Source organism: Electrona antarctica (genome assembly GCF_951216825.1).
Source record: "Electrona antarctica genome assembly, chromosome: 1".
Classification (NCBI taxonomy): Eukaryota; Metazoa; Chordata; class Actinopteri; order Myctophiformes; family Myctophidae; genus Electrona; species Electrona antarctica.
Genome location: NC_136806.1, coordinates 47,189,046 through 47,203,447, shown reverse-complemented (window position 1 = coordinate 47,203,447; position 14,402 = coordinate 47,189,046). Strand labels below are relative to the sequence as shown.

The window sequence follows — 14,402 nt, the reverse complement described above, 5'->3', positions numbered from 1 at the left end:
AACAGAGATCCTCTTATGTCTGCATCTTAGCCAACCTTTCACCCCTCGAGACCGGCTATTTTTCAAAAGGCGGACTTAAGTGGTTAATAATCAATAATCATAGTCCAATAACATGGTATGGTAATATGATTCTGAAATGGCCATTCTGCATAACGAGCACTTTTACATTTGCTATTTTAAGTAGCCTATATTATGATGCTAAAATACCGTTGTACTTTGACTTAAAAGTATTTTGAATGCAGGACATTTAGTGTATTTCTACATTGTGGTATCAATACTTACGTCTAAAATCGGAGTCCTCCTTCCCAACACTGTGTGTAAGGGAGGTGCTATGTGAGGGTTACATACTCAAAATTGTCCTTATGTACTGTACTTGAGTAAATGTATTTCATTATCACTGTGTGTAGCCATCACTGGCTACACACAGTGATAAAGACCCAAGGCCAAGCCTCTAAAAAACATATTTAATTAGCCCTGCTGCAAGCCACCTCCTCTCTCTGGTTAGTGCTGTCATAAAGCCCCCATCTCTCATCTCTGGCTGTTTTATTGGTGCGGTCAGGGGCAGCCTTTATGCCCTGTTGAACTGTAGAATTTATAAACAGCTCTATCAGTTTGCCAATTAGTTTCTCCAGTTGATATTGGTTCGGCCTGGAGTTCAGTTATGATCAGGTGTAGCCTACAGTATGACCCCCTGGGAACCGGTTCAGTTCTTTTTGGTTCTTAGTCCATGAGCCAGAGCTCCAAAATGGGGGGAAAAACTAGACCTATATTAAATTGTTTATAGGATCAATACAAGTAAATTAATACATGATAACCCTTCCACAGTAGTAGCTTTTTCATATTTTCGATTATTTTGCATATTTTCCTACATAATGACCCATTTGCATATTTAAAAATGTAAAATTTGTAATACAATAAATCATTGTGTTCGTGTAAGTACTCAACTTTGGAAGTTTCATGGTGATAACAATCTAATATAGGTATGGTTTTCAACACTCAATTCATAATTAACGTTCCAATTTTGGAACTCTGGCTCATGGACTAAAAACCAAAAAGAACTGAACCGGTTCCCATTGGGAACCAACCGGTGGAAAGGGGGCCTGTGTGCATACAGAGGTCGGTGGGTACTTGAGTAAATGTATTTTATTACGTAAGGACCCAAGCCTCTAAAAAGCATATTTAATTAGCCCTGCTGAAAGCCACCTCCTCTCTTAGTGATGTCATGAAGCCCTCAGCTATGCGCTCAGGGACAGCATTTATGCCCTGTGGATGTTGTACAACAGGGGTGCCCAGAAGGTAGATTGACCAGTAGATCACACAGGCTGTACAGGTAGACCACATGACATGCCCCTAAAATATATAATTTAAATAAATACAAAACATTTTTGGCATCTGCCACATGAATTAAGGTGACTTAATAGACATCAAAAAGGGAAGCTCAAAACCCAAAATGCAATACTTATTTTCATTTCAAGAGTGTTTTGCACAAACGTCAGTATTACAACGTTTTATACAAAAAAACCCTACCCATTCCATTTCCCCCTCTATTTCCCATTCCAAGAGCGTTTGCCTAATGTATAAGTTATAACAAGTTTTATCCGTTTGCCTAGTGATTTCTCTAGTTTATGTATTGGCTTGGCCCGAAGTTCAGTAGATAATAGGTGTAATGGACACGTGTATATTTAGCCTATCTATACAGTATAAGCGTACCACTGGTTCTCAATGTTTTAAATTTCATTTTAACTCTGAGTTAAAATACAAATGTACAAATGTTTTTTTTTTATCCCTTTTTTTCTCTGCGATTTAGTCGTCTTGCCAATATCCTCCCCACATTTCTGTTTGTTGTAACTGTGGTCATATCCTATTGGCAATTTGGCTCACCTGCCAGTGAGGAGCCCCCACCAGGAAGAAGAGACAGCAAGAAGAGACATGGTGCTGCCTCAGCCCGTAGGAGTATGTGAAGTGACCTTAGTTAGAGTAATAATATAAAGGAAGTGACAAATAAATATCACCATGCCCGGCTTCCGTCCCCCATATCGACAATAGTGCCGGATGCACCACAATGGATTCGAATTAGCCCCTATAGAGGGTATGCGCATGCTTAATGTGAATGGCACATCGAGTGACAAATCGAGTGCCAAAGCAACATGCAAAGTGAGTTTAACATTGTTTAATGCAATCAGATAGGACTTTTCTGTTTGGATGTATGGGCTATCAAGGCCAGAAAGTCTTTTTTTCCCACTCCGTAGGCATTCCTGCATAACTTCCGGGTTTGATGATGTCACGCGCATACCCTCTATAGACTGGTGGGAGGATCCTTTACCACTGCGGCACCTTTAAGCTCCTTAAATGTTACATTTCTACAGACCTATAAGAGTGCTGGTTCCAAAGCAAACAATTTAGCTCGGAACGCACTGGAACCCACGCAAGAACTAGCCTGGATCCAGCCCAAAGACCCCGCCCACTCTCTGAGTGGACTGCGCATCTTAGTCCACTCAGAGAGTGGGCGGGGTCTTTGGGTTGGATCCAGGCTAGCGAATCAGTGCATGTATCATATCGTATTGTTCTAGACTATTTTCAACACCACAATAAAATGTTTATTATAAATCCAGAACAAACATAATATAACATCCATACTGTACAGTGTACATAAACAAACTTTCAAAACAATAAAGGTCAAAAGTCAAGGTCAAAACAGAGCTGGTATTTGAATTTTAGTGAATCTTTTTTATGTCTGTGTATACAATGTACAACGTTAGCTGTTGTGTAGTGGCAGGTCTCCACTCTCCGGCACAATTCTAAATGCCAATTGTGACGCAGTAGGCTACTGACTGTCCATAGCACCAACTGGAAGCGCTGCTGCGCTGAGAACACACACGATCTTTATTCAACCGTGCGGCAATGTCTGGAAATAGAGCAGTAGCATTATTGGAACACAGTTCGGACAGCGCACATTGATGGGGTAGTATATGTACTATTGTACTATATATACTCTAAGATTGTACTATGTACATAGGACAACAATGGCGGCAAGTGTTCTGATGCGTGCCATTCGCAGCCAGTGTGTAATGAATGGCCTCAACCAGCAGGATCGATCGGATTCAAACGCTCAGATCATCTTAATCTGTGTTTCCCAAACTTTTTACCTGGAGACCTGAAAAAGTAATAAGACTTTTGCCCAGGACCCAAACTGAAAGTAGCAGATCTACAAGCTTACAACGCAAGCTTGTAGATCTGCTATTCTTAAACATTTTTTCTAATTTATGGAATTTCTTCGATTTTCTTACTTTTTCTTTGATTTATTCATGAAATTACTGAATTTTTTTTATAGAATTCTGTTTTTAAATCATGAAAAAAAAATGTTTTTTTAAAAAGTTTTGAAATAATAAAAATTCTAAACAAAATGTAGGACACCAAAAATAAGGGGACCCATGAAAATGTGTCCGCGACCCACAAATGGGTCCCGGCCCAGTGTTTGGGAAACAGTGAATTAAATGATGTAAAAGGAGGCCTGTTATGTCCATACAAGTGAGTTTGACATACAGTGAAAAAACAAAAACGAAAAAAGGCAATGTACAGTTGATCATGTGGCAGAAATTGGAGTAAAAACAAACATCCAAAAATATAAACTTTCCTTTTGTAGTACATATAGTATTCTTAATGGCAAAATATAATTAGTGCCTTGGCATCAGATAGCTCTAATCCTAGATACTTAACCCCAGCAGTCCAGCTAGCCTGCCAGATCCAAGGTCGTACCCTGAATCCAAAGAACAATAAGTACAGCAGTGGCTGCCAAACAGTTTCCCTTGGAGTCCCCCTTCTAAAGCTGAGACCACCCACGTGTGTGTTTGTGTGTGTGTGTGTGTTTCTAGTGTACGCACACACAACATAGTTCTTGTATTATGGAGAGTGAAAATAGCTGATCTACAAGCTCACAGTGCGTCACATGGCAACGCGTTAGAACATTTCTAGGACTATTTTTTGACAAAATGACATGCCCAAAAATAGCGTTGCCAGGTTCAAATGGATGAAAGCGAGTTATGCTTTTGTGCAACATGTTTAAACATTTCAACCACCTACAGCTACAAGCAGACAGACAAGGCCTCACGCCACCCCCTCTGATCTTTGGCACCCCCCTAACCCTACGGGGTTCCCGGACCTCAAGTGGGACGCCACTGGGCCAAACCAAATCTCTTTGCATCCTCGACTTACAGCCCAAACTATACAGCAGTCCCAACCAAGTGTAACTACGGTATCAAACCAAATGTAATAGTAATCAACACATTCATGTGTTCATTCATTTACAGTAACAGATTATAGGTTATTTATTGGGACAAAGTCAGAGAGGGTACATTATTGAAGCTTATACAGATGATACTGTTCTTTTTGTCATAGATGGATAGAATGTTTTGATGCAATTCTGTAGCATTGCTTAGTACCAGTGTGTGTGTGTGTGTGTGTGTGTGTGTGTGTGTGTGTGTGTTTGTGTGTCTGTGTGTGTGTGTGATAAAGGTGCAATAGTTAATCAAATTAATCGATGTAATTGATTATAAAAATAATACATTTTAATAAAATAATATTTTTTTGTGGGAAAACTGTCATGTAATTTTTCCCAAAAACATTTTCCGAAATACAAATAAAATGCCGATCTACAAGCTCACAACATTTCTTTTTGTATTGTTGGGTGACATCGTTGTACGATGTTGTACTACAATAGGGCTTATTCAGTTAATCAGACGATTCAATTTAGTGACGTCGATTATATTAAAACAAAATCTATTAGAAATGTTTTATTGAAATTTGTTGATAATAAATATATTAAGAAAATAATGGATAACCCTAATAGTGTTTAACCCAATAACCCAAAAGTGTGAGAACTAGTGATTTAAAAGGCATCTGTAGAATGGGCTTTAGTCTTTGCAGGACAAGGGCATGGACCCGTGGATCATGGCATATAGAGGGTAGCAAAGGAATGGTTGGTGGATGTCGTAGACCGGTGGTGGCAAGTCTTTTCCGCATCTGGGGCCCACTTGAAAATCTCGAAAGTGTTTGCAGCCTACCCATACTGTACTTACTGTACATGGATGGGCCACGTGCATTTTCAGAGAATGTTTATTTTTAATAATCAATCTATTGTGTTCCCGGCTTGGTACAGTACTATTACGTTTATTGGCAAACTGAAAACACATTTTTCAAGTTTTTTCCTCTCTCTCTCACTTTTTTTTTTTAAAGAAACCTTGCATTTTCTTTGGCCCACTTGCAATACCCTCGTGGCCCACCAGGCACCAGTGGGTCCCGGCCCACAGGTTGGAACTCACTGACTGACAGCTAGTTCATCAGGTCCTTAAAGAGTCATGCACATGGATAGAGTACAGTAGAATGGAATAATGAGCATTAGTGAGGAGCACTCATATGAAGATAAGGTTGACACTGGATGGGTGAAATGCTCCTTCACACTGAAATCATGCCTATTCCGGGGTGAACATTCGCCCTCCAAAAATGGCCGATCTACAAGCTCAAAACGTGCCGCGACACGTTGTGTTCTTGTAGGCCATTTTTTGTGTGAATGTTCTTTGGCGTGTAGATGGAGGAAAGCAGCCAAAGTGCAGTCGCATTAGCTCTAGACCAAGTTCCCCGTTAAGACGACAGGGGGGGTTTATGGGGTCAAAAAGGTTGAGGGTATTATGGGCATGCGCGGTGGCCGTCGTCCACACAGTCAGATCTCAGAAGATTCAATCCTCTCGATCCATGGCAGACCCGAGGAAGGTCTCTCGTCCTCCTCCTCGCCGCCTCCCACGCTCCCCTCCCTCCTCCCCCTCCTCCTCTCTGGAAACTCCCTCTCCAGCGTGCCGTTCCTGCTGTCCACTCCTCCTCCTCCTCCTCCTGCTGCTCCTTCTCCGCACTCCCTCCCGGTGCCGCGGAGGAGCTGCAGCTCCTGCTCCAGGGCCTCGTTGCGGTGGAACATCTCCAGGTAGCTGGCCTGCAGCTCCCTCTGGTAGCGGATCACCTTGACAATACATTTTCGATAATCATGTTTAGATAATCACGTTTTTTTCCAATCATGTTCTAGACCTTTTCTTTATACTATGCAATCAGGTTATCTGTAAATAATATATTGTTTTCAAATCATGTCTTAGTTTAAATGTTTTGAGGTTGAGGCCTTTGGGCTTCTTGCCTCCTCCTAGCACTTTACTTTTTTATATTGTACGTACTTTTCCCTTTGTATTGTTTTTATACTGTGCTAAATAAAATAAAATCAAAATCAAACCTTGTCCTTCTCCGTCTGCCACGTGCGGCGCTCGTCCTCGAAGGCCGTGGCGGCGGCCTCGCTCTGCCGCCGCTCCAGCAGGAGCTGCGCACGCAGCCGCTGCTCCTCCTCCGCGCTGCCGGAGCCTCCTGCAAGCCATCCAAATAAAAGGTAGGGTAAGTCATAGCTTCTTTGTTTTTTGTTAAAATGTTAAAGCTCTATATTCTGATAGTAATAATTGCTATAGAGTGCAGTAACAGGGGTCTCCCCGTGCTCTCCAGCACTGTCATAACCAGAAACGGTAGGGCCCTATTTTCGTCAGTGCTAAACCCCTTATCCCTAAACTTCTTTGCCTTTTTTACTACTACTACTTACTATATACATTTTATATAGAAGTTTAGGGATAAGGGGTTTAGCACTGACAAAAATAGGGCACATGTTCAGATGCCACCTCAGCCTGGTGGATAAAATTGGTATCCCGACGACGTGTAAATGGCTGAATTGGGCAGAACCTTTAAGCCTTAATGTCTGACTGTGCCACATGCTGTTTACATGTCTGCATAGTGACTAATAATTATTATTATTAGTAGTATTCATGTGAATATAGAATGTTATTTAGATAGAATGTTATGTAGACAGACGCCAGGTCATTTGTATAGCTGGCATCCTAATCCTATAGGGTGCATTGCATAGTTTGCATACTGCATAGTTTCATGTACAGATTATTGTCTTTTTGGATATTCTACTGTTTTCGATGATAGATTCGATGATGATGATAGGTTCTTGGTTTACCTATGATCCTAGATTAAGTTTCTATTCATTTGATGTATATTACCTTGTGTTTTCCATCCTTACTGTAAATTGCTCTCGATTTGAACGTCTGCTAAATGCCTTCAATTGTAAATGAACAACACCAGCTGCTGTTCCTCCCTCGCCGTACCTGCTGTGCTCTCCTGGGCCGCCGCTCTCCCCTCGTCGTGTGCGTTGTTGTGGTTGTGTGCGCCGGGGGTCGTGTGGAGTCTGCTGCGCTGCCGCTGCTGCGTTCCCTGCAGCGCGTCTATGTGGGCGTCGCGGCCGCGCAGCTCGGCGCGCACCTCCCTGAGCTGCGTCTTCACCTGGAACAGCTCGCTGAGCTTCTGGGTCACCTCAGCCTGGGAGACCCTCAGCTGCTGCTTCAGCAGGGAGATCTCGCCCGACTTCTGGCACACCTGCCGGGAACCAGTGTTGAGTGAGTGAGAAGAATTAGCAACCGGGTCTAGGGAAAATTAACATCGAGTCACCAGACTTTCCACCTCGGAGGAAAGTCTGGTATTCGTTCCGAAATGGCCTGTGTGATGAGAAAAACAAACAAACAAACAAACAAACAACCCCCATCTGGTTCCGTTTTTTCAGCGTTGCTTTGTTTTGTTCCCTCCTGTTTGTTTTTAGTCTCACTAGTCGCTATAAGTTGGAATACAAGATGGATATACCAAACTAACTATTCCAAGAAGTACTTGAAGAAACTTGTCGGATTCATATGCCGTATCAAGGCTTTTATTGGGTAGGCCCTAAAATGATGATGCCCTTGATCGCAGGGAATTCTTTTGGGCAATTTTGGTTTCGGTTTAGGTTCCGGCCTGATGACTACAAACCAGTGACTACAACATGATGTAAGTTATCATCCGCTCCCGACCCTACCTGGGACATGGTATGTGTCCCAGGCTAAGGGAAAACAAGCCCAAATGAAGCGACTAATAGGCCACATGAGAACTTGTCGGCAATTTGAAAATAGCCACATTGTGAGCTTTTTCAAAAGAATCTTGAAAAACAAAATGTTGAAAACTTGTGTCACTTCGCGACTGCGAAATTTACGAAAAGAACACAAAAATATGCAGATAAGAGGTTTCTTGTTTCTGACACAGCGACAAAGTGACAGGCAGAGTGGTACAGTACAGCAGTGGTTCAATAGACGATCTACAATCTTGTAGATCTGCTATTTTCACTATAGCAGATTATTTTCTCCTAATTTATGGAATTTCTTAGATTTTTCAGAAGTTACAGAAAAAAAATCTTAGAATGTTTAATTCATGAAAAGTTTTGCTTTTGGAAACCAAAAAATAATGGGAACCCATAACAATGCGTGACCAGATGTCCCCCTTTGCGTGGGACAGTCCCTCATTTCCAATAAGACTTTTCAGGCATCCCACATTGTGACTGGCAACATCAGTGTTCAAATGCCCTATTAGTTTGTCCCCTAGCCTGCCCTATACTAGTTGGTTTTCTTCAGTTGTAAATCTCTCTCTTTTCCTGCAAGATGTGTTTTTAAGCATGTTAAAATAACATGAGAAATATCCCCTAAAATACAGTATCAATTCGGCCATACCACTCATGACCAAAATTAGCATTGGAAAAAAAGTCAGACGCCAGAGGGGTTTAATAACAAAATGACAGGCAATGATTCGGCCTATGGTCGAATATGACATCAAGGCAGCAACTTAAGTAATAATTTGCTATAACACATTCCATCCATAGGACGTCTGGACTCTGGAATTCCTATTTTGAAGGAATCCCAGGAATGATTGTGTTAAACCCCGTCCTGTACCGTCCCACACAAGCGATACTTCTGTCCCTCAAATGAACAGTTTGGATCTGGTCACCCTAAAGGTCCCTCCACACTGTGTTTTTCAGATTTTTAGCAGTGTTTTTCCGCCGGTTGTCCGAAAAACGCGTCCAGTCTGCAAGGACTCTAAGTACAATACAGTACCTGCCACTGGGTTTCCTCCAGCGTGGGGGAGGTGACCTTCACCCTGACGGCTCCTTCTTCTTCCTCCTCCTCCTGCTGCTGCTCCCGCTGGCGGCTCCTCTCCATCCTTAGAGCGTCCATGTCCTCCTGCAGCCTCCTCTTCTCCTGCTGGGCCTTGTAGAGCTGCAGCTGCATGCTGCGCTGCGAGCGTTGGGCGTGCTGGGAGACCTGCCGCAGCTTGGCGGCGTACAGCTGCTTCAGCTCGTCCACCTCCTTCTCCCACAGACGCTGTTTCCCCTCGAACACCTGCGTGCCGTCAGGGAGCCGTTAGAGAGAAAACTGTTCAGTGAAACGAGGAAGTGAACTAGAACACTGAATGTAACTTTTGTCAAACCATCACTAAACCCGGGTATATTTTACCCATGTAATATATTCCATAAAATATTTCTCATCGGCCTGGGCCATGGCTCAGTGGTCCAGGCACCTTGGCTGGTAATCCAGCCTGGCAGTGTGCCGCGGGTTCGACTCTCGATCCCGACGGCCTTTACTGCATGTCTTCCCCCCATCTCTCTCCCCATTTCCTGTCAGCCTACTGTCTGTCCCTCCATAAAATATATAAAATAAAGGCGAAAGCCACAAAAAAAACATAAAAAAAAAAAATATATATATATATATATATATATATATTTCTCATCAAAATATGTAGTACAGCAATACATGGCAACTTCAGGTACACTTCTTTAATATTTCATCATGATTTTTCACAAAAAAAAAATATATATATATGGGGGGCCCTATCATAATCGGTGAAAATGTGGGTATTATTTTAGAAATATTCCTAAAAAACTAATAATGGAGCTAGGAACTTCTCCTTTGGTCCACTCATTCCTGCATGATTGTGAGAATGGTCCAGTGATATAGGGTCTAGGGTTCTTCTGAGTCAACATAGAAGAAAGATAATGGCTTCAACCATAGAAAACTAAACATGTAATGTTGTAATTTTCATAATGTTGCTGATGTCTGAGGTGGTTTTATTTTAGGAATATCTTTTTTAAATAATACCCATACCCACATTTTTCACCAATTTTGCCCCCTATGATAGGGCTCCTGCATGATTTTTTTGTTTTTTTTTAAAAGTCTTAAAGAAGAGTACCTCAAGTTGCCATGTTACATTGCTGTACAGTGTACATCAATATATTTTGATGAGAAGTATTTTCTATGGGTTTTACAATATACCCGTGTTTAGTGATGGTTTGACAAAAGGGATTGTTTAGTGTTCTAGGGTTAAAAAAGAAACAGATGGCAGTGCTTATCACACCTCTCTGACAGAGAGTCTTACTCTCCGTATAGTAGGCTTAGGAACAGCTTCTTTCCTGTTGCTGTCTCCTTGCTGAACTCTGCCCCTCCCCAATGACACCCCTTCCGTCCCTCCATCCCTCTACCCATCTGAACCATAGAGTAATAAAAAGATAGAGACTGAACCGAAGCGATAGCCCCGCCCCCCCGCAATTCGTTTCAGTGGAAGTTGCTCAGTGGCATTTTGAAGCACCCGGAAGAACCGTCTACTTCCGCATTTTTTCGATTTGGGCCAAAATGCGGAAGTGCAAACGTGCTCAACGTTAAAGCCCAGCTGCACAGGGTTTCCTCGTCATAACTCCACGGGTCCGCCTGCAGTCCCTCCTCTTACCACTAGGGATGAGTGCTTCAACGTTGGAGAGCCTCACTGGGGCCTTGATCTGAACTCATGCTTGTTAGAGAGTGTGGGTGGGTGTGTATACTGTATATATGCATATATTATCTTCATCATGCATTGCTAGCACTGTACAGATTGTCCTACTTCACTTATTTATGTGGTTGTGTGTAGTTGCTTTGCCCCTAATCATTTCTGTTCTCTGTCCAATAGGATTGGGGAGCAGAGCCTAATCATGATGATCAGCCTAAGTGGCTCGCACCTGGGCCCGGGTGTCGACGCCCTATAAATGCCTGCTTCCCCAGTCCTTCCTCAGTTCTGTTCTTTTCATTTGCCTCCTGCACCTTTTCCACCATACACACTTTTCAACATTTCTGTTAATACATACAACACGCACACACACACATACATTTCACCCATGCATACACGCACTACACCACTGACTACTGATTTCCACACTTCATCGGTTTATCCATGATTTATTCTTTGATTCCTTATTTTTGCTTAATTAATAAATTCTATTTCTTTGGTAAACTGCGTCTCCCCTGTTTTTTGTTGTGTACCTTGGCACCCCCTAGGCCAGGTGCATAACATCTGGCTAGACACCACTCTTCATTTCATTGTCAAAGTATTTGTATACTGTGTGCTGTGACAATACATTGAATCTAATGTAATCTAAAATCTAAGAGGATGAAGCCTGCAGTGACATGCTGACACTAGTCTGACTCACCTGAGCGATGGCTCCCTCGCTCTCATCCAGGTTCCTCTTCATCTGCTTCAGCTCGTGTTCTTTCTCCACCAGCCGCTCCTCCAGGTCACGCACCTGGACGGGGACAAAGCGCAGTAGACCTGTAATCAAACGTCTCCATCCATCCGGCTGTCATCACATCTGATGACATCTTTGGAAACCTTGGTGTCAATATTTGTAAGAGATGGTGGCTGTCTTTGTTCATGTCGGTATACGAACCATTTCCTCCACAGAGACGGAGAGGGCCAGCTCGTAAGGGGGCGGAGCCTCTCCGCCGTAGGGCGCCAGGCGCGTCAGCGTGGCCATGCTCCGACACGTCATGTGGGCCATGTCCGCCATGACCACGCCCCCAGAGCCCCCCGCCACCTTCTGGGACAGACACGCTCGGTCCAGGGAGCCGATGGTGTTGATGTGACCCATGGAGGCGCTGGAGGAGAGGAGGGGAGAGGAGGAGAGGAGACATTTTACATTGGTGGAAGAAAGTTTTGTGAACTGTCATCCGCAGCTATTGGAAACGCTTCGTCCACATATGACGTAAATTCTCCATTCATTGTCAATGAGAGTTTGTGTAAGACGGAAATCTACACTAATAGCTGAATATAGGAGGGGCTAGCGCCCTTCAAAAATACGGCTTTAATTTAATGTACTCAGCTACTTTACAGCAGGGGTATTCAACTAGATTAGGCAGGGAGCCACAACTGTAGAATGATTGTGTGTTGGGGGGGGGGGGGGGGGGGGGGGGCTCTCCCCAAAGGCCTCCCCAAAGGCCCTTGAATATGATGGACACACACCATACCTGTAACTTTCATTGGAAAATCGTTCCAGGGCCTGCGGGCCCCATTTCGCCAGTTGAATACCCCTGCTTTACAGCATTGGTTCTCAAAAGTGGGTCTAAATTGACCCACACAAGTCTGCAGCTCTGACAGTATAGAAATGAAACCCAGTGAACCCTAACGGGTCCATTTGGTTTAATTTGTATACTGTCAGAGTTTGAGAAACACTGCTTTACCTCACCACGTACCAGCTGAATGCAAAAGGGAAAATAATAAGTGTGTACCTGATGTGAGCGAGGTGTGGGCGGAAGGGCGGTCGGTATGGAGGCAGGCTGTTCATGGAGTTATGACCTGAATCAGAGAGGTTGTCATCGTCCTGGGTCGTCGCACGCACTGATGACAGGGCCTGCAACGGACGCTCACAATTAAGGCAGCCGTTCGTCATCACGCCAATAACACGCTTAATAATAGCAACGCCATGTGACTCAAAAACACTGGCCATGGTGGAGCTATGCCACTTATGCAGTGATGGAAAATGTACTCTTTGTACTGCAATGTAGAAATACAAGTTTACTTGAGTAAAAGTACAAAAGTATTGGTATCAAAATTGACTTAAAGTGCCAAAAGTAGAAAGTCCCCATTATGCAGAATGCCCCATTTAAAAAAATATTTTCAAATGGCCAAAATGTATATACATATAGAGTAGACATATATAGACATGGTTAATGTATGTTTTGTAATAATAATCCAAATCTACAAAGTAACTAGTAACTAAATAAAGTTTTCAAATAATTGTCACTTGTAATATTTGGATCTGAGATGTAGTGGAGTACAAGTAAAATTATTGAAAAGTGGAAATACTCAAATTTGTACTTAACTACAGCACTTTAGTAAATGTACTTAGTTACTTTCCACCACTGCACCTATTCACTGACTCAGTCGGCTTCTTCTCCATGACAGAATAACAGATATGTCAAATAGCGAAAATAGTCGATCTACAAGCTTTCAACGCTCTGCATTGTGACCCGTTGTCTTACTTTTGTGTGCAAATCTTCTACGACAAAAACATGTTTTTTGCTCGACAGCACACAGATTCAGTGTCACAGTCTAAACCAGTGGTTTTCAACCAGTGGTCCTTGAAGGGATTCTAGGTGATCCCCAGCTAAATGATGGAGAGTTGGCAACCAAATGGACCCTTATATCTTTAACTCTTGAGAGTGAAACCAAATGGCCATACGGGTCCATTGTTAAGCATCTGATCAACTTTGCCTGTTATCTCTCCTACTACCAACACATCATGGAATTGTGGACAAGATATTATCCAACGACAACAGAATATTCTAAGTTTTGGGTCTGAGAGGCTAAATCTCATCACATGGTGGTCTGTGGCGTACATGCCCAATAAATAATGATATGAAAAGGGTTGAAAACCACTGCTCTAAACATTGGGAAGCAGGCCGGGGCAATAGAGAAATTAGACGCGTAAGAAAGCGCCAGGCACGTGTTAGGGTACCTTGTTGCCTGCGGTTGTGGGTCCTCCATGGCGGGAGGGCGAGGACGAGGACGAGGAGGTGGAGACGGCCTTGGGGGCGTGGGCGTACGCCAGGTGCAGCCCGTTGGACACGCCGTGGTCAGCGTCCTCCATCTTGGACGAAGGGTACAGGTTCTGCATGGAGCTGAAGTTTTTGGGAGTGACGGGCTTGAAGGCCGACGGCCTCAGGCGAGACTGGAAGGAGAGGAGGGAACAAAGGGCGACCGTTGACAAGAGCAGTGGTGGAAAGTAACTAAGTGCATTTATCATTCATTTGTACTTTACTGGAGTATTTCCAATTTCCACTACTTTTACTTCTACTCCACTACATCTCGGAGGCAAATATTGTACTTTTACTCCACTACGTTTATTTGAAAACTTTAGTCACTAGTTATGTGGTAAATGGTGCATTTATATAGCGCCTTTATCCAAGGCACTTTACATAGATTGTGCATTACATTCACCCCTTCACACACACATTCATACACCGATGGCGGCAGAAACCATGCAAGGCACCAACCAGCACATCAGGAGCAATTAGGGGTTCAGTGTCTTGCTCAAGGACACTTCGACACTAAGGCTGAGCTCACACCTTTCATGCAATTCTGTGCTCGTTGGATGCTCGTTGGATGCATGTTGTGTTGTGTCATGGCCGCCCAATGTATTGCCAATGGAGGTCACATGGTTTGAC

General features: G+C 43.3%; 1 protein-coding gene across 2 annotated transcripts in view; it reads right to left on the bottom strand.

The window, feature by feature from the left end:
- Positions 1 to 3,577: 3,577 nt before the first annotated feature.
- n4bp3 (NEDD4 binding protein 3) overlaps positions 3,578 to 14,402 on the bottom strand; it is a 52,094-nt gene continuing 41,269 nt past the window's right edge. For both annotated transcript variants that reach the window (XM_079501709.1, XM_079501710.1), the window contains exons 5-12: positions 13,694 to 13,906; positions 12,465 to 12,586; positions 11,627 to 11,834; positions 11,390 to 11,482; positions 8,991 to 9,275; positions 7,188 to 7,455; positions 6,269 to 6,396; positions 3,578 to 6,007 (exon numbers count right to left, since the gene is read on the bottom strand). In XM_079501709.1, the coding sequence (XP_079357835.1) occupies positions 5,717 to 6,007; positions 6,269 to 6,396; positions 7,188 to 7,455; positions 8,991 to 9,275; positions 11,390 to 11,482; positions 11,627 to 11,834; positions 12,465 to 12,586; positions 13,694 to 13,906 (1,608 nt within the window). In that variant the 3' untranslated portion in view covers positions 3,578 to 5,716. The remainder of the gene's footprint in view (positions 6,008 to 6,268; positions 6,397 to 7,187; positions 7,456 to 8,990; positions 9,276 to 11,389; positions 11,483 to 11,626; positions 11,835 to 12,464; positions 12,587 to 13,693; positions 13,907 to 14,402) is intronic.